Source organism: Cadophora gregata, assembly GCF_030347475.1.
Source record: "Cadophora gregata isolate MNR1 chromosome Unknown scaffold_10, whole genome shotgun sequence".
Lineage (NCBI taxonomy): Eukaryota > Fungi > Ascomycota > Leotiomycetes > Helotiales > Ploettnerulaceae > Cadophora > Cadophora gregata.
In genome coordinates, this window is record NW_026695933.1 from 1,202,373 (window position 1) to 1,225,754 (window position 23,382).

Sequence of the window (23,382 nt, forward strand, 5' to 3'; positions counted from 1 at the left end):
CAATAAATCAAACATTATATGTCGATGTCTTCTCTGATATCTGGAAAATCCCGTTCTGACAGCAAGCACCGCTGAAATGATTTGTGCTCGTCTAGTCCGTATCCCCTCTTGCGCCAGCTGCCCACTTCTCATATCCTTCAATAAGCTTCGGCGTAATCTGCTTCTTAACCAACTTAATGGCATTCAAAAAGTCATCCATATGCACCTGTAATTCCTCTCCGGTCTTCTCGCACTTCTCCATTACATCATCACAAGCAGTTTGACAGATGCCCACCAGCTCAGCACCAGAATAGCCGTCCGTCAGCTCAGCAAGCCTAGAAATGTCAACATCATCCGCCATGTCCATGGTCCGTTTTCTGACCCGAAGGATTTCTTTTCGGCCTTCTAGATCGGGTGGTGCTACGTAGAGTAGCTTGTCGAATCGTCCTGGTCGTAGTAAAGCGAGGTCGAGAGCTTGAGGCTGGTTGGTGGCAGCAAGGACAGTAACACCTTTCAATGTCTCGATACCGTCCATTTCATTCAGCAATGTGGTGAGAACATTGACACCATTATTTCGTCCACTCCTCTTGCTTCCTATCGATTCAATTTCATCGAAGAATATGATACTGGGGCTGGCTGCTCGTGCTCGCGCGAACACATCGCGAACTGCTCGCTCAGATTCGCCGACATACATATTCAGTAACTCGGCTCCTTTGACGGCAAAGAAATTGAATCCAACTTCTGTTGCCATGGCCTGGGCACTCAAGGTCTTTGAACATCCAGGCGGACCGTACAGAAGGAGCCCCTTTTTTGGCGAAGCCCCAACTCGCTTCATACGTTCCGGATTCTGGAAACGGTTAGAGATATTTTCAGCATAGTAGGCGAATACTTACCAGTAGAGGGGTTTCAACAGCACGACGAAGGGCATTCTTCACACTATCTTGTCCTCCAATCTCGTCCCAGCGGACACTTGGCGGTTGAAGTGTAATGTCGTGCATAGCTGTTGGTCGGACTAGAAGTAGAGCCTGCTCAATATCTTCCTGTGCGAGGTAAAAGCCCTGCTCATTCTCTTCCCTGACTGTTTCGGCCTTTTCCTCAGCAAGCTCACATGCAGCATCCAGTAGAGCCACCAAATCTTCTGCTGTGTAGGCATGTGTTCGGTCGCCAAGCTTGTTCAGCGTCTCTTCGCGAGTATCAGGGTGAATTGGTGGCTCGAGAGATTTAAGAATAGCCTTTCGAGCAGCTACATCAGGTATGGGCAGCGAGATCTCTGTTCGGAACCGGCCTCTCTTCTTGAGTGAAATTGGAATATTGCTCGAATTGAGTGCAGTTGCAATGACCAGTACTCGTGGTAATGAGCTTCCAGAATGGCTTTGTGCGAGGATGTCGAGCTCTTCACCAAAAGCTTTTGCCATGCTGATAGACATGACATCCTCTTTTGACACCAGAGATTCAAGGTCATCAATGACAATGATGCTGGGTTGGCTAAGCTTAGCATCTCTGAAAGTCGACCGAACATTCGAGATTTTGGCATCGCCATCGAGACGAAGAACATTGTTGCTCCAGCCAGTGTTGAGTATCTTATTGAGTAGATAGGTCTTCCCTGTTCCATGGCCGCCATGTAGTAACACGGCACACGATCTCTGTGCCCAAGTGAATTTAAATTGTCGGTCGAAGTTGGTCAGGAAACGGTTAAGTTTCTTGAGCGCTTGATCGATGCCGGCAATATCGACAACTTCGAGGCGTGCTGAGGGTCTACTGACCTCATATTGCGCTGGGGCTTCAATCCGACTCGATATCTTGACGGCAGTGGTTGAGTCGTACTTGCCCAGACCGGCCGGTTTCCCATTGATAAAGTCAACAATGAAATCTCGTTTAGGTCCTCTGAGGGAAATGTTCTTGAGCACCATGCCAGGGAAAATCACCTCCGCACGACCTAAGGGTTGTTAGCTATGCTTGGGCAGTCGAATAGTGATGATTCTTTGTAATGAGGATGAATTTCGCCGTTATTTCTTTGGTTATTTGCATGTAAAATACAAATTCTAGATCCTAATGTGTCTCCACTCTGAAGAAATCTCCAAATGAACCAGAGTATGAGACAGTGCGCAACGTACCAAGATTTTCTCGAAGAAACCATTCCCAATGAGGTCTGTCCTCATCCTCTATATCTAAAGTATCAGCAGACTCTTGCTGAGTGATGTCTCGCAAAAAAATCGATCCTGCTATGCCCAAAACACCGGCACCAGATATGAGCAAATCATCCGCTAGCTTGAAGTCGCACACATCTTGGAAAGTCTTCGACATGTATATGACTTTTTTATTAGTACTCTTTTCTGTAGTAAGCCAAGCAATAGCTTCTTTTTTCTCATGCTCAAGCTCATCTTTCTTCCATATATGACAGAGCATCCCGGGCTTGAGATTCAGCTCGGAGAGTGCTGTGCTTGAAAGATATACACGTGACACTCCGTTTTGATCAGGGCGGTCTTTGAAGTTCTGATTGGCAAAGGGTCGAATCTTGACCTCCAAGGTCTTCTGCGCATCCTGAATCTTCGACATGGTGAGTTGGTGGATTTGAAATTAATTCGCATCGTTGGTGGTTGTGGAAACATAAAAGTTTTGTTGAAAAATAATTTTGTGCAGCCTTGCAGGAAGCTTGCTCCGTCGCCTCGCCTCGCCAAGTTGAAGCTCTCAGAGCATGCCCACGTTCACGCTCGCCCCAAGTTACTTCACATCACCATTACATTGCAGTGCCAACAACGTGCCACTGGCGAACATTGATGCTGTTGACGCGCTTGCTGCCTCCGCAGTTCTTGTTGCCAGCATGGACCACGAGACAATTAGCAAAAGCTGCACAACGGGCTCATAAATCAGATTACGCGGATGGAGCTCAAGACGATTACAACGATTGTACAAGCCGGCAGCTGACCAAGAGGCAATTGCGAAGGCTGCAGTGGTCTAATGTCAGGAGATTGAATCTCAAGATTTCCAAGAGCGAACATGGACTCGATTTATCTCAGGGACCGGCGAAGAAGAAACCAGTCGAGCCCCAAGCCATTGAACAGCCTGTTCATGGCTCCAGCTGGTTAGAGGAAGACCACCAACGGCAAAACCACAAATTATTAGGGCGAAACAACGACAGCAATGGCTCCAGTCAATGCTCCCCATTGAAGCCACCAGATGGTGGGAACGGGACAGGCGCAATGTCCAGTTCCCCACACTTGAGGGAGACGAGCGATTCACAATACATTGTCCAGGAACCGCAGACGAACCCAAATACGTTGTCACTGTTCGAAGAGCTTTTTCCAGAGGAGGCAGTCGCGCGGCAGAGGAGGGAGAAGAAAGCCAGGGAGAGACTGGAGAAGCTACCAGCATTCAACTGGGCCGTGGAAAGCAAAGAGGCAGACGAGCGAGACCGTGACCATGAGCAAGTACGCCAGGAAAACAGGAAGAAACATACATCAAGCCCAGAAATGAACACAAGAACACGTAGTGTACGAGTTCAGCCCAATTTAGCGCCAAAGGTAGCCTCACAGGATCGGTATACAAAGTCGGTGGGGTCTGTTGGGAAGCAAAGTAGAGTCAGTATTCTTGTTCTGAAGGCATGCAGCAAGACGCTCGAGGAGAGTGACTTCTACCGAGTTGGACCAAAGGGCAATCATATCGAAAGTTGGACGAATGGAATTCTTAAAGGTATGTGCTCTACTACCAGACATTCATACCTCCTGCTAAGATGTACTAGTTATACCTGCCCGCGATAACCTTACACTTGAACCCTTCGGCCAGTACTTTCTGCTTTTCTCGAGCATTGCGGCCGCACGACTATACCTAGACAAGACTATGCGGCTGCTGGAATTGTCAAAGTCGAACGATTTCTTCTCAAAACCTTACGGCCGCTCACGGCTTCGGGAAGGAGAAGATGTAGACGCCATATTGCGGAATTTCACTTTGGTACCTGCGGGCGGCAAACTTTCACTAAGATTACTCCGGCCCCCTTATAGCAAAGGATTACAGTGGATGATCGATGCAGGTGGTCCGGCCCCCCTAGTTACCAGGCAGGAAAAGGCTCAGAACATCATTCTGTTCAGTACAGACCGCGGTGATATCAAAAATCACGAAGTGGAGAATGCGATTATGGACGATGGCAAACGTCGTAATCTGCACTGGAAGCTTGCTGGAGCAAAGAGCGAAGCAATTGTGAAGCTGGAGATGAATGCTCAGTCTACTGGGGAGGATGTTGATAGCGAAGAGGGTAATAGCCGCCCTAAGTCGAGATATCGTGGCCCAGCGAGATATACGATATCCTTCAAAGACTCCAATGAGGCACGAAGATTTGTCAGAGAGTGGCATCGACGGCCATTTCCTACAGATAGATCACCGCAGCCGGGGGATGATACCCCCCCTACAGTTAATGCAGAGATCTTGTGGTAACACAAGACTGAATTGACTTTCACATGTACAGTACTACGTTCCATTAATCCATCGCATGCCTCACTTCTCTGACCTCGAGCCTCAACGGGATAGGCAAAAATTGCCTTCAATTTGTAATACCATATGATATGACCAAACTCCGCCCCATAATCTGTTCTTAACAAACGAAATGCGTTTCCTTCCGTTCTCACATTATCTAGCAGCACTTGCCTCCCAAACCATTTCCATTTCCTTGTGCTCCAACATCTACACCCTGGCTTGTCGATTGATCTGTTTTCGCCGTATCGATAATTCTCTTCTTGATATCTGCCGCCAAACTGTAGAAAGCTTTCTCGACGTTGATGTTGCTCTTTGCCGAGACTTCGAGGAATGGGATGCCGAGCTCGTCTGCCAACTGCTGTCCCCGTTCCGTAGAAACCACACGTCTGTCTTCCCAATCACACTTGTTTCCGATAAGGATCTTGTTCACCCCCTCTGTCGCATGTTGCTCAACGTTTGAGAACCAGGTTCGGATATCTGCAGGCATACATTAGGTATTGTGGAGATGTTAGAGGGTGCGGGGTGCATACTGTTGAAGGAACGCTCATCAGTAACATCGTAGACCAGTAGTATCCCCATTGCACCTCTGTAATAAGCAGTGGTGATGGTCCTGAATCTCTCTTGTCCTGCCGTGTCCCAAATTTGTAGCTTGACCCTCTTGCCATCCAGCTCGATCGTCCTGATCTTGAAGTCGATGCCGATTGTAGTAATGAAGGATGGCGTAAAGGAGTCCTCACTGAACCGCAGCAAACAACATGATTTCCCGACTCCAGAGTCGCCGATCAGCAAGAGCTTGATCTGTAGAATATATTAGCAACCAGTGATGCAAGAGCGCAGCAGGGACAGGCGAACCAGGAAGTCATAATTACGCGTCCCAGCCATCTCGGAGTTGGTCGCGCAGTGGTCAAGGTGAAATATTCCTTTGTCGTAGGAGCGAAGACCTTCTAAGATCACAGTTCCGTGGGGTAGTACGGCGGGGAGTCGCTGATGTTGCAAGAGAAGCCTGGTGGGAGGCGGTGCGGCAAGAGCGATGACGATGCGCGGTAAGGGTTCGCAACTGGATCCGTGATTCAGGTGGTACTTGGATGTAGGGGTACTCGCTTCTGTATCCGCACTTACTTTCCTACGAACTTCGTGAAGGTGATGTGATCGTGGTATGTCTTGGGCGGGCGTTTTGGTGAGGTCTGTATACACAGGGTTGTTGGCTCAGGAGGTCAAGTAGCGGCTCTTCGCCGTATCGCTTGCCCAAACGGGCAGGACTTATCAACAGACGGTGGCATGACGGGATGACATTCACTTGAGTTTCAGAATATTGACTTTAGGGAGGAAGGTGTCAGAAGTTTCAACAATGATCAGACTGGGAAGAGGTGAACGATGACTTATTTTTGCAGTGGAAAAGTCGTGCAGTCGCTGCAGGGGATCAAGTGAACCCCTGCCCAGGAATATTTACATTCTTTCGCTCTATGGATACCTTTTTATGATTTTGTTTCACCTCAGCCATTTGGCATAACCCCATCGAATACGTTCGAGGACTCTCAATTGCTGCCCAATTCCACTATTGATGTTTCCAAGATCAGAAAGATCTTCTAGGAACTCCCTTTCAACGTTGTTCGGGAACAGCTTGTGAGCTCGCTGTCGCAGGACATGAACCTCGCACAGCAGCAGTCCGTGGTCTTTGTATGACAGTAAGTTGTTGTGTGTTGGGGTGGCAAGTGTGAGGATGCGATCGATGTTGCGAAGCACCCTGACCGTCTGTCCAGCCTTTTGGCCCTGCTTCAACCCCCTCCTGCTTCCGAACACCCCTCCAAGGTAGCGAAATGTGGCAAAACAGACCAGTATACCGGGAGTAAGACCGACAAATCCAAACACCAGCTCCTGGCTCTTGAGCAATGCATCAATACCACTTAGAGCAACTTCAACATCTACTTTGGTCTTTTGAACCTGGATCAACAGCGTGCGTACAAGATCACCACGAACAGTACCCACAAAAGGTTTCCGAAGATCCTTCTCATATGCTCGAAGTACTGGAGTGAGATCGCCTTCCTTGACCTTGGCTCTGATATCAGCTATTTGAGTTTCACTGAGAGAAACCTCACCAGTCGAGCTCTGAGGATTGTCCATTGCAAAATCGACCACCATTCGTTCCAAGCTTTCTCGGTCACCCTTGAGGCTCTCTTTGCTCATGATAGCCACCTCACTCTCTTTGTCATGACGTATCGTACCAATGACCTTTTTCGTAGGCTCAACGACCCAATTGAGCCAGAAATCCCGAGTTGTTGCACCGAGGTCTCTAATCCAAGCCACGATTGCTGCCTTTCTATTGACGAAAATCCTTAGAATAGTTGTCGAAGACAAAAGCAGAGCGGTTGCTGGCAACCAGTATCGTATGAGTTTTGAAGGACGACCATATCTTGCTGCGAGATTCTGAGAGGATGCAATATGATTCGGGATATGGATCTCGAGGATATGCTGAAGACGCATGCCTAACTTCGAGGGTCTCGCCACTTCTGTCGGGGTAGTTTCTCGAGTCGTGATTTCTGGATCATCATCTACAGTCGCGAAGACATTATCCTCGAATTCGGAGATGCCAGTATCAAGTGTGGTGACATTTCGTAGAACAGTATCCATCAAGGCAACACTTCTCTCCACCACAAACTTCCATTCCTGCATATCACCCTCCTCCGTCTTGGCCACATCAGATCTATCGTCAGAGACTTCGAAGTTCATCCCTTCATCCATCAACATACCCAAACCGCTTGCTCCCATCTCTCGAAGTCGTCGTAAACGCGCTTGATTGTGTCTGGCTTGTGACCTACAGAGGGCAATAGGGGACAGAACCTGTTGCTGAATATGCGCAACAGAACTGTCTCTTATACTCTCCTTGACGAGCCCGTAAAATTGCTTCCATTGCTCCGTCAGGCTTGTCCCAATTTCTCTCGCAGATATGGCGTCGGAGGGAGATTCCCTAACTCTTTCCAGTCGGGTTATTGTGTCGCTGTAGATATCCTTCGACCACGCCCAGAATCTCAGTGGCGACGTCTGGACCGTGTATAGACTCGAATAAGTGTATGATCCCAGCACCTCATCCCAGTACCATATGTCATTATTGAGAGGAATAGTTTGCTCCAGCAGTGTGCTCATCAACAGGCCATAAGTCTGTACTGTAGCTTTGCTCACTAACAGCCACTCCAATTCAGCTTCATATCTACTCGTAATTGGATCCTGCTCGTCCTCTGCCACGAACTCGGAAAGGGCTGCCCGCTCTAGAAGCTGGGAAATTCGCCATGATGATAGAAGTGGGCTTGAGGAGGAAGTCGTTGAAAGAGCTTTCACTATGCTCTGCAATTCCACGATTCGAGGGGAGTATGATATCGGATGGCTCTGCTCTGCAAAGAAGGCATCATTGGCCGAGTGTGGTACCAGGTGTAGAACTCCATCTAGCGCGCTGTCAACGCGACGAACCTGGCTTTGAAAAAAAGGTCAGTCGTCGGGAACACAATGGGGGTATGCGATCGTCCATACTCAGCAACTATCGACATCACGGCTTGAATTCCATCGATAGGTGGGTTTTAAGATGCAATGGTGAAGCGAATCGAGCCTGTGCTGTTGACACCTGCTCCAGTAAATATTTGGCACGCGAATAAGCAAGGAAGCCGGTACCGAAAGTCCATGGGAACTCTAGCGCAAGTTTCGTCGAACGCATTCCTGGATTATGGCATCCACTAAACAATAATGCAAGTGATGGGCTTCGGGCCTATGACACATAAAGGTGTGTTTTCCCACCTTCTTGAGTAGTCTGAGTAGTCAAAGCGAACGAGTATCTCCCACAGCCCCAAGTCAGAGATTGTTTCCTATTGGTTGATCAATATCTAGCCTATTCCAAAAGCAATCAAATGCTTCGGTTGGTGTCGTATTTGAGTAAGCAATTGTGCCGTCGTTAGGACACTCGTGAACCAGTGCTATAGTGTCACAAAAGAGTATTCTTCACATCGCTCCAACTATGCTATTTACATCAAATGTACATATGATATTCACTCTGTATCAGCTCCCAACAGCACTAACGAGTCGTTCAGGTCGGTGAGACATCTCCGTATCGAGATCGACCCAATTGCCTCCTGCTTCCCAACTATCTACTCCTTTCTCTTGACAGCCCTCTTGCCCGTGCCCTTGCGGCTCTGCCTTTACTGTACAGCCCTGTATCGCATGGTCCTCGATAGCAGTCTCCATGATCTTGATAACCTTGATTTTGATTTCCTCCTTCTTAAGAAGGGCTTCCTGTCGCATCCCCTTCACCTCTTGGTAAGCTTCATCAAGCATAGTCCACCAATCATGAAGCCTTTCGGAATTTGGGTTTGTGTTCAATTGCTTCCGAACCTCCCTCCGTGCCTCTTTCACCGTTGACTTCAGCTGAGCGTCAGGTGACAGCTTGTTGAAGACTAGGTTCTGGAATACCCAGCGAACGCCGTGGCCATCTCTTAACCCTATGTATGCCTTCAGCAGTGTCGTAAGACTTGCAAGGTCGAAACTTGAGCTCGGAATATTCAAACGCCGGGACATTGAGTCCCAAAGATCAATTGCCATGCGATTCCTACCTCGTCGCTGAAGAACACTTGCCGTGTGTGTGATCACTTTCTGAGGTACTTTCATTTTGCATTCCTCGAAAGAACATATGGTTCGATCAGCAAGCTCGGCTAGGGTATCTACCTGACTGCCATCTTCGTATAGATCTGACATCTGGTGAACGAAGACGGATGCTATAGCATTGGTGACATCCATCATACCATTGCCTTGGGAGTCTCGTATAAGTCGCACAGCCTCAATCACGTTCGGACCATGAAGAAACAGGCTTGCGCGAACGGCAAGATTCAGATGTTTAGCTTCAAGATAGACGTGATCAAGCTGAGCTCGTTTGTAGATTTTGAGGACTGCAATATGATTTCCTTGTGCAGACGTTGCTGTCATCGCTCGATAGACCTCATTGCTGCCCGAGATATGGACTGGATCATCTAGGTGCTTCAGCTTTTGAAGCCTCTCATTCCTGGTTGCATCATTTGGGGAACGACTCATGGCAACGTTTCGAAGGATTCGTAGGGAGTTGTTGTCGACCACATCCGAACCGAGTTCCTGGACCAAGCAATATAACTTAAAGCACTCATCAAATGAGAACTGGAAGTGTAATGCGCAGTTTCTCAAGATGGCATTAAATGTGGTTGATCTGACTAGATATCCATCCGCCGTAGCATAGGCAATCCACCGAGAGATGGCATCCACTTCGTGCACTTTCGAATACACATCGATCATCGCATTCATAATGAGAGAATTCGTTCTCAAGTGGAACCTGACTAAGAAGTACTGGACGAAATCTTCAATCTCGTCGATTGAGTGCGAGTTGGCATATTCCTTGAGGATGGGTGTGAAAATATTACTGTAGACTTCATCATCTTCAGGAACAATTTTCTTCATCTTATGGAAATCTGCTTTGACTCCTTCCCAGTCTCCTTGATGAGCCTTGGCAAGAGCAAAATGACCGTATATACGCAAGTCTTCTGGGCGAGGATCAATCGATTCGCGAAGCTCACGATAGTACGATGAAGCCAGCTCCTCATCACGAGACTCAACACAGAATTGAATCATTGCACCGTAAAGTGCTTGTGGGTGACGGGTGCGTGGATATAGTGGTTGGAGGCGTCTGAACAGGGCCTGGAGTCGGACCAGGTCGCGGTGTGTCCTGTATTCCTCACCAAGCACTTTGAGGAACCATGTTGTTGACATGTCTAGATCACCTCCCTCTGCCATGACGTTCGCAGCATGCAAAACTTGCTCGGCCTGCTCTAACTTTCCAAGAACAAGCATCGAGTCGATTACTAGACTCAATACTTGAAAAAACTGTGTCTGGTCTGGACGGGTTTGTGTGTACAGTCTCTGGAAATGCCGGAAGATTTTCTTGTGGTGGCCTTTACCGTGGGTAGCCTTTAGGAGACAATCAACTGCTATAGGTGATTCGCCAGCTCGACAAGACTCGAGCCGCGAGAATACCGCCAAAGTCAGATCAAACATGCCTTGCTGACAAGTCACCTTACAAAGATCCCAACCGAGGAGCCGCACATCTGACGACATCGATTTTGGTTTCTCCCTGAACGTCGTGAGATATATTGAGCAGGCTTTTCCCAGGCGTTCAGGATCGACTGGAGGATGATCCCTTTCCCCCTCGACAGAGATGAGCGATCGTATGACGCTGAGAGGACGGAACTCCCAAAAGTCCTCTTCATTGATCGGCCCATAGCCCAAAATGATATCCAGAATTCTTGCTGAGCTGGCAAACATAGACTCCAGCTGGCAGGCCTTGGAAAGATGGACGGAGGCATCAATCATCAACTGTGATAGACCGGACTTGTCTACTAACAATCTTTCCTCTAGGGAGTCGAAGAATAGAGCAGTAGCCTCATCAACATTGGGCGGGCTTTGTGCAAGTAGCTTGTTCACATCGTGCGCAAGCTTTCTTTGGCGATTGTGAGCTTGCCGCTTTGGATGATCCGCCATTTCAGACGTTCGGGGTCCCAACGGTGGACGGCGCTCATTCAGGGGAGGCGTTTTGGCAACCCTAAGATGAGGTGGTGTAAATTTCGGAATATCTGAGAGCTCCGTTGGCAGTTCATCTTCTGTCGGCGATTCGGTCCTGGAACAATCTGAGTCTTCGGAAGGGCCCAGTACCGCAGATGCTGTGCTTTTCAAGACATTACTCGGTAGCCAGAATGCTGCATCTCGATATTGCAAAGTTTGACCCTCCAATGCTTCCAAAGATGTTGTGCCTGCACTGTGATATTTCCTGGACGACTTGAGTTTCTTCGCATTTTCGTGGACCTCCCTAGCAGAATGAATTCGACGTCGACGGTCTTCTGTTAGCAGACCTGCTCCGAATGCGATTGTGCATGATGTGCCGAGGGCGAGTTTGCGGAGCGCTCGAAGTGCACCTTTTGAAGGCACAGGGAGAGTTGTCGGCATTGTGGGGATGATGCTGTGGCCATTGCATCTATATCGCGTAAGAACAATGACTTCTGGGGCTGGATTGGCGTTGCCAGCTGGTTGTCAGGGTCGTGGTTCTCTGTAGAAAATAGGTGAAAGCTCGCAAGGCTGGCTCGTTGATCCAGAAAACCATACGGCATTGGCGCGCTTAGGTCAACGTACTATTTATTGGATCATAAATGTTCAATACAACTTGTGTAATCAGATGTTAAGAATGATCTATGACAATTGAAATGAGCAGAATAATCGCTCACTAAAGTGTGTCATTAAAGTGCACTTGTCATTCCAAAATAAGTTGGAAACCGTCTGATTCCGGCAGCTACGTTTTTATTGATTTGCTACTACAATATCAAACCAAGCTCATGAGAGCGGGAAGGAAGCGAGGATCTCAAAAAGTGAAGATTCTGATCTATTGTCTAATCCGGCATGATATATGCTTAACGCCGCCCAATGCTTTTGTATACAGTTACATATGCTTACAAAATGCTCCGGAGCTCCATTCCCTCCCTGCCCACTGGAACCCTTCTTATTCATACAGCTGACTCGTGGTTTTCAGAAGAATTAAACCCCTCTAGATTCCGTAAAATCGTTTGATACAAGAAAAGCATACATCCACTCTGGACACTCGTCCACACGAATCGAGGTCCAACCCCACGGAACCACCCAGCTATGCCTTCGGTCTTGTAAATGAGCTTAAGGCCGGTGACGACCGAAGATGTGTCAAGATTCATTGAACCCGGCCGTGGCATATGCGTTGAAGGAGACGAAGTGGAAATCGATCTGATTTGTTGCTTGACTGCTGTTGGTCCGACCCTTATTTGAGCGGGTACAGGCATCGATGAGGATGGTTGTTTCGGAGCCGGTTGTGTGGTCGCATTGACCTGGGTTTGGATTCTCGTCTTTACTACGTCGAGTGGACAAGTAATTACGCCAGCCAGTCCTCCAGCAGAGGCACCTGTGAATAGCTCTAATGGCAGCCCGATTTCCCGACTTTGTTTCCACTGCCTAGCCCATGTTTGAGCTTGCTCATAAAAAGTAAATTGTAATGCTGAGAAAGGGAGATCTCGGAATATGGTAGCCTTGTACCCATAGAAGAGAGCTGAGAACCCTTCCTGGCGGACTATCGTTCTGGCAGCATGTGCGGTTGACTTGTAGTTATATCCTGACTGAAAGAAAGGGTTGTTGTATCGACCTTGGAGTTGCAATCGGGTTTTAAGTACCTCTGAGGGTACATAGACAAAAGACGCAGCGAAATCCGCAAGAAATCCTATTCGTAGTTAGTATTCCCTGCGAAAAAAGCGCTGTCGGAAGCATACCACTTGTAAGATAGGCGAACTGAGGTGTTATGCCGTAATCGATCATATGCCTCTTACTGTACTCATACGTTCCGAAGAAAATGACTGTTCCGGGGAAGGATCCAAGCATGGCTGGCACCCAGCCTCCGTACAATCCACGTCGTAGTCCTTCTTGCCGGAATATGGTGGCGTAAGTTGAAGACATCGAAGCATACTTGGGCGGCATGTGAGGATCGCCTTGCTGTCGCGTCTTCACTGTATCCAAAGAATGCATCAATAGATCCCCCGTTGTACCTCCTAATCCTCCAGCTATCATAGACTATGAAGTTTCAGTATTGGTACCTCAATTGCTGGATTTCTGCTCACATGTAGGTATGGTGGTCGTCCCTCCTCCTCCTCAATCGTTTTCGGTGCCATATCTTCTGTCCTGAATCGCCCTGCACTAAAGTTTGCATCCGCGAAGGTATGTTTCCCGCCCTCCAGTCCATCATCAGCGAAGCCCAACTGGCTGCGACCCTCTTGGTTTTTCGTTGTTGATCCGGGGAACAAATTGTCGACCAGAGAGCCTAAGGACATGTCCTTTCTCAATTTTCCAATTGAGTCGCCTTCAGGGCTTCTCGGTACGGAGACACTGAGTGACTATGTCCTGTCTTGGTGGAATAATGACCGATTGTTGTCTGCAGTTACTGAAGCGCGGCTTTCGTAGATGCCTCCTGTTCAAAAAAATGTTTATGTAAGAACGAGGCTGGCCAATCACATACCAGTGCTTATGAGCCAGCGAGAATCTCGTCAGCATTAGGTATGTTGATAGCACTGCTGTGAATAAAGATCATCTTCAATTCAATGATGGCATACTCGTAATTGATATTAAACTTGCCCTCATCGGAGAAAACTTTCATAGCGCTCTACTAGATACGATATGCTGGCAACGACAAAGCTTTCAAGACTTTGGTCCGTTGGTAAGCCATGACCATGCAGAAAGGGATTGGGTATCTCGTTCATAATATACATGTTATCCGAGCTGAAGATCATTTTGCAGGTTTGAAGGGGTAATAGAAAGACCCAGCGTGCATGCTTCATCCCTTTCTCCTTCAGGGCATATTTTCATCCAGCTCAATCCCATCCAGGCGCAGCATCCTTCGTGCCCTTAATGACCCTTGTTCTTCCCTTGAATTCTTCCCAGTGTATTGCTCCCAGGCTTCTCCAAGGCCATATAACATGTGTGAGTCTTCCTGTGATCAGATTCAATGGAATAGGACCATAGGTATTGCTGTCGAGCGACTTGGTCGAGTCTTTATTGTCTCCTTCAACCCAGACATGGTTTGCGGGAATCTGAATGGTCGGCACTGCACAGTGTGCTCGTGTGTATACGATATCTCCTTCCAAAGCAATGATTCGTTTCACTACTAGGACTTCTGGGTGGGCTGGACTCCTAAATTTCACTCGTAAGCATATGGGATCGAATTTTGAGCAGTTTGACTTGCTGGTACGAGACTATCATGCCTCTCTTAAGATTTGCCGTAGGATTCCACCTACTGTTCCAGCACAAATCTTTCGATAGATCCTCGTTGAACGACGGATTCAAGAAAGGGTACATGGATTGACCGTTTATCCACACATGTTCTCCCACATGGTCATTGAAGAAGATCACGGCTGGGATCCAAGGTAAGATGGTTAATGGCCTATATCGAACTTCTCGCCAAGTAGGTCTCCAACGGAGTCTGCGATTTAGCTGAGAGAATACACGACTGGCCGACATTGCAAGTGTTGGTGTCGATGAATAGGTTGGAGGCGAAGGCTAATTATCAGGAGTTAGCGTCAGCCTTGCGATCCCGCCTCAGCCAGCCTTGCGCGGCTGGATCCTTTAGCTCCTTGCTGCAATGCTTTATGAAGTTGATTTATTTCATTCAGACAATACTAGAATATAGCCTTGCATCTGTAGACTTAGCCATCTATGCGCCCGCAATGCAATTCTGAATCACGAATGCTTTTAATTATCCCAAAATGCCTTACATCACCTCCACGGCATTCTCATCGCTTTCACTCTGACTTTCGTCTCCGCTAACCTCAGCATTCTCTCTCTCACGTTTCTCCATAAGCGCCTGCAACTCGGCATCGTCGTTCTCTGTTACCGCCTTGGGCTCCATCTTCACAATGCAGCTTCCACCAGCCCCCTCGATATTTTTCCTGATATCGATGATTGCCGCCTCAAGGGTTTGAATTCCAACAGACTTCTCCAAACAAGTACTTGTGAGGACGTAAAGAGGAGGCGAAACGAGCTTCACCTTAACTTGGTTGTCTGGGGTGTTTCTGGCTTCAGCGGTTCTCAGTGCCGTCTTGACAGCGTCGATTCCTTCGTAGCCGAAACAGGTGACCTCCACATCTGCTCGAACTTTGGTTGGCTGGGGTGTCAGGCGCTTTCCAATATACGATTTGAGCTCGTCTGCCACGACATCGTTGGGAAATGAAACTTCTTGCCAGACGTCGGTATTACTTCAGGATCAAGTCAGTAAACGTGTACAGGCCATCGCAGGATGAAACTTACGTTATGGATAGCTTGAAAGCATCTACGGCGTGTCCATACTTCTTGTTCAGCGGCCAGGTGATGCGCTCATAGAGATCCTCAATAGGGTGCTGTGTCTTCTCCGCAACATGGCGCATAATTGAGTGTACCATCTTGCTCTTATTGTATCTCTCTTCGCACTTGACGATATCTTCTGGTGAAACTCGACGCTTCGAAAGATCGATATACCCTAGAGTCCAGCCTTGTCAGTCTCATCATCCACTACAGACTGATATGTCCATACCCTTCTCCTTGTCAACTCTGAGAACCACAACAACTTCATTCCGGCCAACTCGGATGAGCTTCTGGATACTTCGGATACGACGTCTCGACAATTCTGAGAGTAAGATCATGCCGTCGATATTGTCGTATTCAAGGAGCTTAACATATGCCCCCATCTCTGCGATCTGAAAACAGGTCAGATATTGCAACACCTCCAACCTGACTATAAAGCGCGTACCTGCTTGACGTTCACCATCACAAAGCTATCGATCTCTGGAAACTTCTCCTCATAGAAGCGGCAATTTGTTAACGACATGATGGCAATGGTTGCGCGTGGTGGCGCAAGTCGGGTTCTGGGGGCTTCTTTTGTGCTCCGCAGCGGATGCTTTGTATCTCCCAATAATTGGAGTCGTTATTTCGTGAGAATTGGGACTGGTAGCTGCGCAAAGGTGGTGTTGGCGTTGGTATGGGGTTTGGTTGTTTTTGGAGTCACGACGGAATCTTTTGATGTTTGGTGGGTTGGACTGGGTTGGTGGGGAGCGGCCGGCGAATCCCGGCGGCCGCTCGGGTCTCCCTGTATTGTTGCAGGCTTGAGCTCGCTTTCTAACCCCGTGCCTCGACCATGACTTACCACGTTTACCAACCACACAGTTCCAATCTCCGCCTCTTTCTCAGGATATGAAAGCTCCAGAAGCTGGAGGATGAATCGTCGAAATGGGAGAGAGCTCTGGGGCGAGTGCTGATAGCTTTCAGCAGTCTATCATCACCATGTCCGAAACCATTTCCGCATTTGCTGAAGGCGTCACAAGCCTGCCAAATGCTATGGAGTCTGCAATTCCTTCCGCTCTGGCTGTGGCAAACACAACAATCCAAAAGCAGAAAGCCCAGTCTTCCTGGTTCGGTTTGTTTGGGAGAATGATTCTTTTCATGATCAAAGTGATCCCTGGATTTCTTTACTGGATCATCACTTTCTCAACTATCACCATGCCCACGTTCCTCTTCACGCTCTTCTCTACAAGCTTGACATTCACTATGAATGCAACCACTTTGTCAGTCGGTCTGATCCCTATCAATTAGTCTTTGCTAACTCGCCATTCTTAGAATGTTGATTGCCATTGCGCTTGTGTCGACCTTGAGCTGGTTCGTCCGGTACAGGTTCTTGAACATGTATGCTCGGTTGCCGCCAGAACCCCAAAGAAAAGAACCGGAAATCGACCTGTATCCGGACACTCAAGAAGAAGGTTCCAAGTCTGGATTTTCTAATTACTTGGACGAGTTCCTCAGTGCTATAAAAGTGTTTGGATACTTGGAGCGACCAGTCTTCCACGAGCTCACAAGGACTATGCAGACAAGGAAATTAATTGCTGGGGAGACTCTGAATCTGGAAGAGGAGAAGGGCTTCTGTCTGGTCGTAGATGGCCTGGTGGAGATCTTTGTCAAGTCTGCTCGGGAAAGTAGAGGTTCGGATTCGGAAACAGGGTTTCACCCAGACGACTCATCCGATAGTGGAGAGGGACAATACCGGCGAAGTACACAACAGGGCTACCAATTGTTGACAGAAGTGAAGAATGGCGCCCCCATGTCGTCCTTATTCTCAATTCTATCTTTGTTTACGGAAGATGTTAAGCTCAGACATGACGAGGATGATGAGGCGGAGGGTAGCGGATCTTCCGCATACGGTCGTCAGCAGTTTCCCTCCAGCGGCAGCTTTGCCTATGACCACAACCACCACGAAACGCCTCCTTCTCTACCAACGAGTCCTATTTACGGTGCCCCAAGTGAAAAAGGCCAGTCTACCTCGCGCGACCGCTCCTCCACCCTAGCGAGTCCGACAGCTGGCGGCACGCTTCCTCGCGTTCCCCCTCTATCTCTTGATGATCCCGACAGACCGCCCTTGAAGCAACGACCAATGCCCAGAAGGACTCAGACCAATTCTGCCCACCCAGATATCGTGGCAAGAGCTACTGTGGATACCACCATTGCCATCATACCCGCAAGTGCTTTTCGCCGCCTTACACGAGTCTATCCGAAAGCTACTGCGCACATTGTTCAGGTAATTCTGACAAGATTACAAAGGGTGACTTTGGCGACAGGACACTCTTATCTTGGCTTGACGAGCGAGGTCTTACGTACAGAGAAGCATATGAACAAGTATACAACATATGAGCTTCCCAACTTTCTGCGAGGGGACGCTTTGGAACGATTGAAAGAAAAATTCATCCGCGAACGCGAGCGCATCGGTGTCGAGGAAGGCAGTAAGGGTATTGCATTGCACAATGCAGGCGCTGGCCGCAGGAGACGATCCAGCAACAGCCTTCGGAAGGAGGCAACTTTGCACGCTTTGTCTGGGAAAACAGCATCTTCCGTTTCGGTACGTGCAGAGCCAATCTCGGGTAGTGATACTGGCGCAAGCCCAAGCCCTGGGGATCTTCTAACAAACATACAAATGTCTCGCAATGGCGGCCGTAAAGTTAGTAACTTTGGTCAAGGAACCTCTGTTGGTCACTCGGTAGGGAATGGCCCCGAAGTTTGGCACCATGATGCTCAAAGTCCTCTTGCGCAAAGATCTTTCAATCCTTTCAATAGCCCCGTCAATCCTCGAAGGACTCTTCATCGTCAAGAGTCCATAGATGAGGACAGCATGTTCCGTGGGTCAATTCTGGAGTGCATATTCAAAGCCATCGGGTTGACAAACACCAAAAATGCCCTGAGAATGTCAGACTCAGTGGAGGCGTCACCGAGACTTGTCTCGTACGATCAGCGTCGGCAAAAGGCTGTATTCAGCAACAATGCATTTGGCTTCATTGACCCTTACGAAGGATCTGCAGATGGGGATACCGAGTCAATGACATCCGGAGGGATCAGTGCTGGTGGCTTTCCAAGTACGCAAGGCCTTGCCCATGAGCTCAAAGATGAAGTTGAGATTGTGTTCTTCCCAAAAGGCTCTGTACTTGTAGAGCAAGGCGAGCGTAATCCTGGATTGTACTATGTCATTGATGGGTTCTTGGATGTCACCGTTCCTCTCGATGACAAGTCCGAATCTATTGTACTAGCTCACTCCCATCAAACGTCGTCAAATGCAAGAGCTGGCCATGAAACGCTGGCTCCACTTTCCCGGACACGCACTGGATCTTCTCGCACATCTGGCTCGGCTCTGGGTAATGGCGGTACCGAAGGTAAAAAGCGAAGGTCTGCTGGTCGGAAGAGCCTGGCGCTGATCAAACCCGGTGGGATCGCCGGGTACATCGGTACCATCTCGTCATATCGATCATTCATTGATGTTGTGGCCAAAACAGACGTCTATGTTGGATTTCTGCCACGGTCCTCTCTGGAAAGAATAGTCGAGAAGTACCCTGTCGTACTTCTTACTATGGCAAAGCGATTAACAAGTCTTTTGCCGAGATTGATTCTCCACATCGACTTCGCGCTGGAGTGGGTTCAGGTCAACGCAGGCCAGGTTATCTATCACCAAGGTGATGACAGCGATGCAATATATATCGTTCTCAACGGCCGTTTGCGCTTGGTCACAAACAACGAAGAAGCAGGAATGAAAGTTGTAGGCGAGTATGGTCAAGGAGAAAGTGTTGGGGAGCTGGAGGTCATGACAGAATCAGTGCGACCTGCCACACTCCACGCGATCCGAGATACTGAGCTCGCCAAGTTTCCGCGCACACTTTTCAACAGTCTCGCTCAAGAACATCCTGGAATCACTATCAAGATCTCCAAGATTATAGCGTCGCGCATGCGGTCCCTAGTAGAGGATCCGGTCTTCCTCCAAGGAAAGGAAAAGACGACCGGCGCCACAAACAACAAAGTGTCATCCACTATTAATCTTAGAACTGTGGCAATCCTCCCTGTCACAGCTGGTGTGCCTGTTGTTGAATTCGCTAGTCGATTGACAAATGCACTTACCCAAATAGGAGCAACCAACGGAGTTACGTCCCTTAATCATGCCGCGATTCTGAATCATCTTGGAAGGCATGCATTCAGTCGAATGGGAAAATTGAAGCTCTCCCAGTATCTGGCTGATCTCGAGGAGAAGTATGGCTTGGTATTGTATGTTGCTGGTGAGTACTTCCGATCTCTTCGTTCTTGCCTGTCATATGATGATAATCTTTTTAACCCCGAATCTTCGATGAAGACAAAAATACAACAACAACATAACCTTTTCTGATTGACACATCTCAACCACCTTTATTATGTCCCTTTAAAAGGCAAGCCACTGACCTATCAATATTCAGATACGAACGTCAACTCCCCGTGGACCCAAACCTGCATAAGCCAAGCTGACTGTATTCTCTTGGTCGGATTAGCTGAAGGTTCACCTGCAATAGGCGAGTATGAACGTTTCCTGTTGGGCATGAAAACGACTGCGCGAAAGGAGTTGGTTCTGTTACATGCCGACAGATTCTCGCCACAAGGCTTGACAAGAGCTTGGCTACGCAATCGCGTGTGGATCAACGGCGGTCACCATCATGTTCAAATGGCATTTCGTTCTAGCTCAGTGCCAGTACACCCGCAAGCCAGGAAATTTGGGTCGGCTTTAAAGCAACGCGTTCAAGTGATCCAAGCAGAGATCCAAAAATACACATCTCGAAGAGTCCGGCAAACGCCACTGTACTCCGCAGAGACCCCTTTCAAAGGAGATTTCCATAGGATTGCAAGGCGTCTTTGCGGCAAGTCGATTGGGCTTGTCCTTGGCGGTGGAGGAGCTCGAGGAATATCTCAGGTTGGCATTATTCGGGCCTTGGAAGAAGCTGGTATTCCCATCGATATCATTGGAGGTACCTCCATTGGCGCGTTTATTGGTGCTTTATACGCTCGTGATGCGGACGTTGTGCCAATGTACGGTCGAGCAAAGAAATTTGCAGGGCGCATGGCAAGCATGTGGAGATTTGCTTTGGATTTGACGTATCCATCTGCATCGTATACTACTGGCCACGAGTTCAATCGTGGTATTTTCAAGACTTTTGGAAATACACAGATTGAGGACTTTTGGCTTGAATACTACTGCAACACGACAAATATTAGCAAGAGCAGATCGGAGATCCACACTAGCGGGTATGCTTGGCGGTATGTCAGGGCTTCTATGTCGTTAGCTGGACTTCTTCCTCCTCTGTGTGATGAGGGTAGTATGCTTCTCGACGGAGGTTACGTCGACAACTTGACTGTCTCACACATGAAGTCTTTAGGAGCAGATGTAATATTTGCCATTGATGTGGGTAGTCTCGATGACGATACGCCACAAACTTTCGGGGATTCGTTGTCAGGATTCTGGGCGTTTGCAAATCGATGGAATCCTTTCTCTTCGTTTCCCAATCCGCCCACACTTGCTGAAATCCAAGCACGACTGGCCTATGTGTCCAGTGTCGATGCTTTAGAGAGAGCAAAGACAACTCCAGGCTGTCATTACATGCGTCCTCCGATTGATGATTATGGTACGCTAGATTTCGGAAAGTTTGATGAGATATATCAGGTTGGGTATAAATTTGGTCAAGAGTATCTGTCAAAAATGCGAGAGCAAGGAGTTCTTCCGCTGGTTGATGAGACAGAAGAGAAGAAGGCTCTTCGTCGTACAATGGCCCCTCGAAGAGCAAGCATTTAATGGACAACATTATGGCGTCTGGGGTTGGGACTTCATAAATGGTAGGCGCTGGGAAATACCCATCATAGAGAACACGCACAAATAGATGAGAATTGACTGCGACTGGGGGCTTGTAAATTTCGCCTAGATGATCCAATGTGCAGAGTATTCTTCGAATTTACCAGAGATATGTTCCTCGTTTATTGGTCCCTCAAGCAAATGTAGCATCTCCCAGGGAGAAGCTGTATAGATCTATATATTGAACTTGCCGATTTGACTTGCGTGAAGAGCCACCCCACTTCAGGACATCGGCGTTTTCCGTCGCACCAAACGGGACAAGTAACATCTTAACGGAACTTGCAGTGGTTAGAGCACCATAAAATGACAAACACATCTTTACATTGCGCTCCAATTTGAAGTAGAAAGCTATCCGCAACGCAAAGCTGATACTGTGACCGAATTCCATGTAGTCTAAACGAGACAAATATACAGACCCAACCTTATCATGGCATCCTCCTTGTGTCAAAAGACATTGTTTCTGGGGAGCTTTGTACACAGTAAGAGCTTGGGGGAACTGGATTTCCTGCATGATTCTGCTGTTTGCGTTAATGAGAAAGGGGTGATTGTTGCTGTTGAGAGGGGTTGTGGCCAGGACAAGATCGAAGAGACCGTCTACCCCAAACTTGGATGGACTATTGGGGAGGTCATTGTGCGAACGTCTCGACCGGGACAATTCTTTTTTCCAGGCTTCATTGGTTTGTTTGCTCCAAAATCCGACCGAATTATTACTGACGATCTTCAGATACTCATATCCACGCATCACAGTACCCAAATGCAGGAATCTTCGGCAAGAGCACTCTGCTTGACTGGCTGAACACCTATACCTTTCCGATGGAAAGCAGCTTATCGGATTCTGCAAAAGCAAAGAAAGTCTACAGCCGCGTGATCGAGCGTACTCTCTCCCACGGAACGACAACAGCATCTTACTACGCCACTATTTCGGTACCATCCACCAACCTGCTTGCAGACCTCTGTCTCGAGAAAGGCCAGAGAGCTTTCATTGGCCGCTGCTGTATGGACTCTCTGGCACCAGACTACTACCGCGATAAATCTGCAGCAACGTCTTTAGCTGACACCCAAGCTACTATCAAGCACATCGCTGGTATCGACCCGACCAATGATCTCATTACGCCTATTCTTACTCCACGCTTCGCACCCAGTTGCTCCAGAGATTTGATGAACGGCCTCGGTGCCATACAAAAGGAAACAGACCTCCCCGTCCAAACGCACATCTCAGAAAACAAGAATGAGTGCGCCTTGGTCAGCGAGCTCTTCCCCGAATTTGACTCATATACAGAAGTGTATGATGGCCATGGTTTGCTTGGCCCCAAGACCATCCTGGCTCATGCGGTGCATCTTTCTGAGGCTGAGATCGATCTGATCAAGAAGAGAGAAGGGAAGATTAGTCATTGTCCTGTCAGCAATTCGTCAATTACTTCGGGTACAGCCAGGGTTCGGTGGATGTTGAACAAAGGTGTTGAAGTCGGACTGGGGACCGATATGAGTGGAGGCTACAGTCCTAGCATCCTGGAGGCTGTCAGACAGGCTGCTCTTGTGAGCAATCATGTAGCTATGGGAGGGGACGACTCAGCGAAGCTGAGTGTTGAGGAGGTGTTGTATCTTGCTACCAGAGGAGGAGCAAATGTCGTTGGACTGGGTGATAAGATTGGTGGATTTCGACTGGGCATGGAATGGGATGCTCAGCTTATTGGTATGGGTCAAGTTGGGGGTGACGAGAAGGGCGACACAGGACCGGTTGATATATTTGGATGGGAGAATTGGGATGAGCGGATTGCGAAGTGGGTATTCAATGGTGACGACAGAAACACTCTTGCGGTCTGGGTCAAGGGAAGGCTGGTCCATGAGAGGATATCCTCGTGATATGACGCGGAAAGATTAGAAAGAATTGCTCGAGAAGGCGTCGGCGTGCTTCCTATAGACAAATCTGTACCAGAACACTACTTTGATTTCCCTATAACAACCATCGAGCTTTGGAGCCACAAAATAGTGAAGATACATCCCCTGAACAATATACCTTCTAGGCCAAGGCCAGTCGCTGGGAATGGCTAGAGGCGCATTTCAAGTACTGAGCGGATAATAGTCAATCAGCGAACGATTAAGCTATATAATAGTTTAATTTTCATGATGGTAGCAAGCTCGTCATGTCGCGAAAGTGCCTTCCCTCTGGT

General features: G+C 48.3%; 10 protein-coding genes across 10 annotated transcripts; 3 read left to right on the plus strand and 7 right to left on the minus strand.

Annotated features, from left to right (window-relative positions):
- Positions 1-91: 91 nt before the first annotated feature.
- On the minus strand, positions 92-2,535 carry AFG2 (AAA+-type ATPase; the record flags this gene model as incomplete). Its single annotated transcript, XM_058494964.1, has 3 exons — positions 92-826; positions 873-1,915; positions 2,094-2,535. 3 exons carry the CDS (start codon positions 2,533-2,535, stop codon positions 92-94), a joined length of 2,220 nt encoding a protein of 739 aa, XP_058355274.1.
- Positions 2,536-2,756: 221 nt separating this feature from the next.
- ONS95_001752 (uncharacterized protein) lies at positions 2,757-4,407 on the plus strand (the record flags this gene model as incomplete). The annotated part of the gene is made up of 2 exons (XM_058494965.1): positions 2,757-3,669; positions 3,719-4,407. The coding sequence occupies 2 exons, from the start codon at positions 2,757-2,759 to the stop codon at positions 4,405-4,407; spliced, it is 1,602 nt and encodes a 533-aa protein (XP_058355275.1).
- A 196-nt stretch (positions 4,408-4,603) lies between these two features.
- Positions 4,604-5,328, minus strand: SEC4 (GTP-binding protein; the record flags this gene model as incomplete). Its single annotated transcript, XM_058494966.1, has 3 exons — positions 4,604-4,923; positions 4,977-5,244; positions 5,299-5,328. 3 exons carry the CDS (start codon positions 5,326-5,328, stop codon positions 4,604-4,606), a joined length of 618 nt encoding a protein of 205 aa, XP_058355276.1.
- A 606-nt stretch (positions 5,329-5,934) lies between these two features.
- On the minus strand, positions 5,935-7,985 carry NCA2 (Nuclear control of ATPase protein 2; the record flags this gene model as incomplete). The annotated part of the gene is made up of 2 exons (XM_058494967.1): positions 5,935-7,912; positions 7,969-7,985. The coding sequence occupies 2 exons, from the start codon at positions 7,983-7,985 to the stop codon at positions 5,935-5,937; spliced, it is 1,995 nt and encodes a 664-aa protein (XP_058355277.1).
- Positions 7,986-8,487: 502 nt separating this feature from the next.
- Positions 8,488-11,448, minus strand: ONS95_001755 (uncharacterized protein; the record flags this gene model as incomplete). Its single annotated transcript, XM_058494968.1, has 1 exon — positions 8,488-11,448. The coding sequence occupies one exon, from the start codon at positions 11,446-11,448 to the stop codon at positions 8,488-8,490; it is 2,961 nt and encodes a 986-aa protein (XP_058355278.1).
- A 417-nt stretch (positions 11,449-11,865) lies between these two features.
- ONS95_001756 (uncharacterized protein) lies at positions 11,866-13,444 on the minus strand. The gene is made up of 3 exons (XM_058494969.1): positions 13,131-13,444; positions 12,786-13,083; positions 11,866-12,736 (listed from the first exon to the last, which is right to left on the minus strand). The coding sequence occupies exons 1-3, from the start codon at positions 13,338-13,340 to the stop codon at positions 12,000-12,002; spliced, it is 1,245 nt and encodes a 414-aa protein (XP_058355279.1). The 5' UTR covers positions 13,341-13,444; the 3' UTR covers positions 11,866-11,999.
- Positions 13,445-13,877: 433 nt separating this feature from the next.
- On the minus strand, positions 13,878-14,523 carry ONS95_001757 (uncharacterized protein; the record flags this gene model as incomplete). The annotated part of the gene is made up of 2 exons (XM_058494970.1): positions 13,878-14,196; positions 14,249-14,523. The coding sequence occupies 2 exons, from the start codon at positions 14,521-14,523 to the stop codon at positions 13,878-13,880; spliced, it is 594 nt and encodes a 197-aa protein (XP_058355280.1).
- Positions 14,524-14,773: 250 nt separating this feature from the next.
- On the minus strand, positions 14,774-15,865 carry ONS95_001758 (uncharacterized protein; the record flags this gene model as incomplete). The annotated part of the gene is made up of 4 exons (XM_058494971.1): positions 14,774-15,257; positions 15,310-15,517; positions 15,572-15,734; positions 15,788-15,865. 4 exons carry the CDS (start codon positions 15,863-15,865, stop codon positions 14,774-14,776), a joined length of 933 nt encoding a protein of 310 aa, XP_058355281.1.
- Positions 15,866-16,041: 176 nt separating this feature from the next.
- On the plus strand, positions 16,042-21,403 carry NTE1 (phosphatidylcholine and lysophosphatidylcholine phospholipase). The gene is made up of 3 exons (XM_058494972.1): positions 16,042-16,598; positions 16,651-19,616; positions 19,791-21,403. Exons 1-3 carry the CDS (start codon positions 16,264-16,266, stop codon positions 21,152-21,154), a joined length of 4,665 nt encoding a protein of 1,554 aa, XP_058355282.1. The 5' UTR covers positions 16,042-16,263; the 3' UTR covers positions 21,155-21,403.
- Positions 21,404-21,472: 69 nt separating this feature from the next.
- ONS95_001760 (uncharacterized protein) lies at positions 21,473-23,301 on the plus strand. Its single transcript, XM_058494973.1, has one exon. It carries the CDS (start codon positions 22,025-22,027, stop codon positions 23,072-23,074), a length of 1,050 nt encoding a protein of 349 aa, XP_058355283.1. The 5' UTR covers positions 21,473-22,024; the 3' UTR covers positions 23,075-23,301.
- Positions 23,302-23,382: the final 81 nt, after the last annotated feature.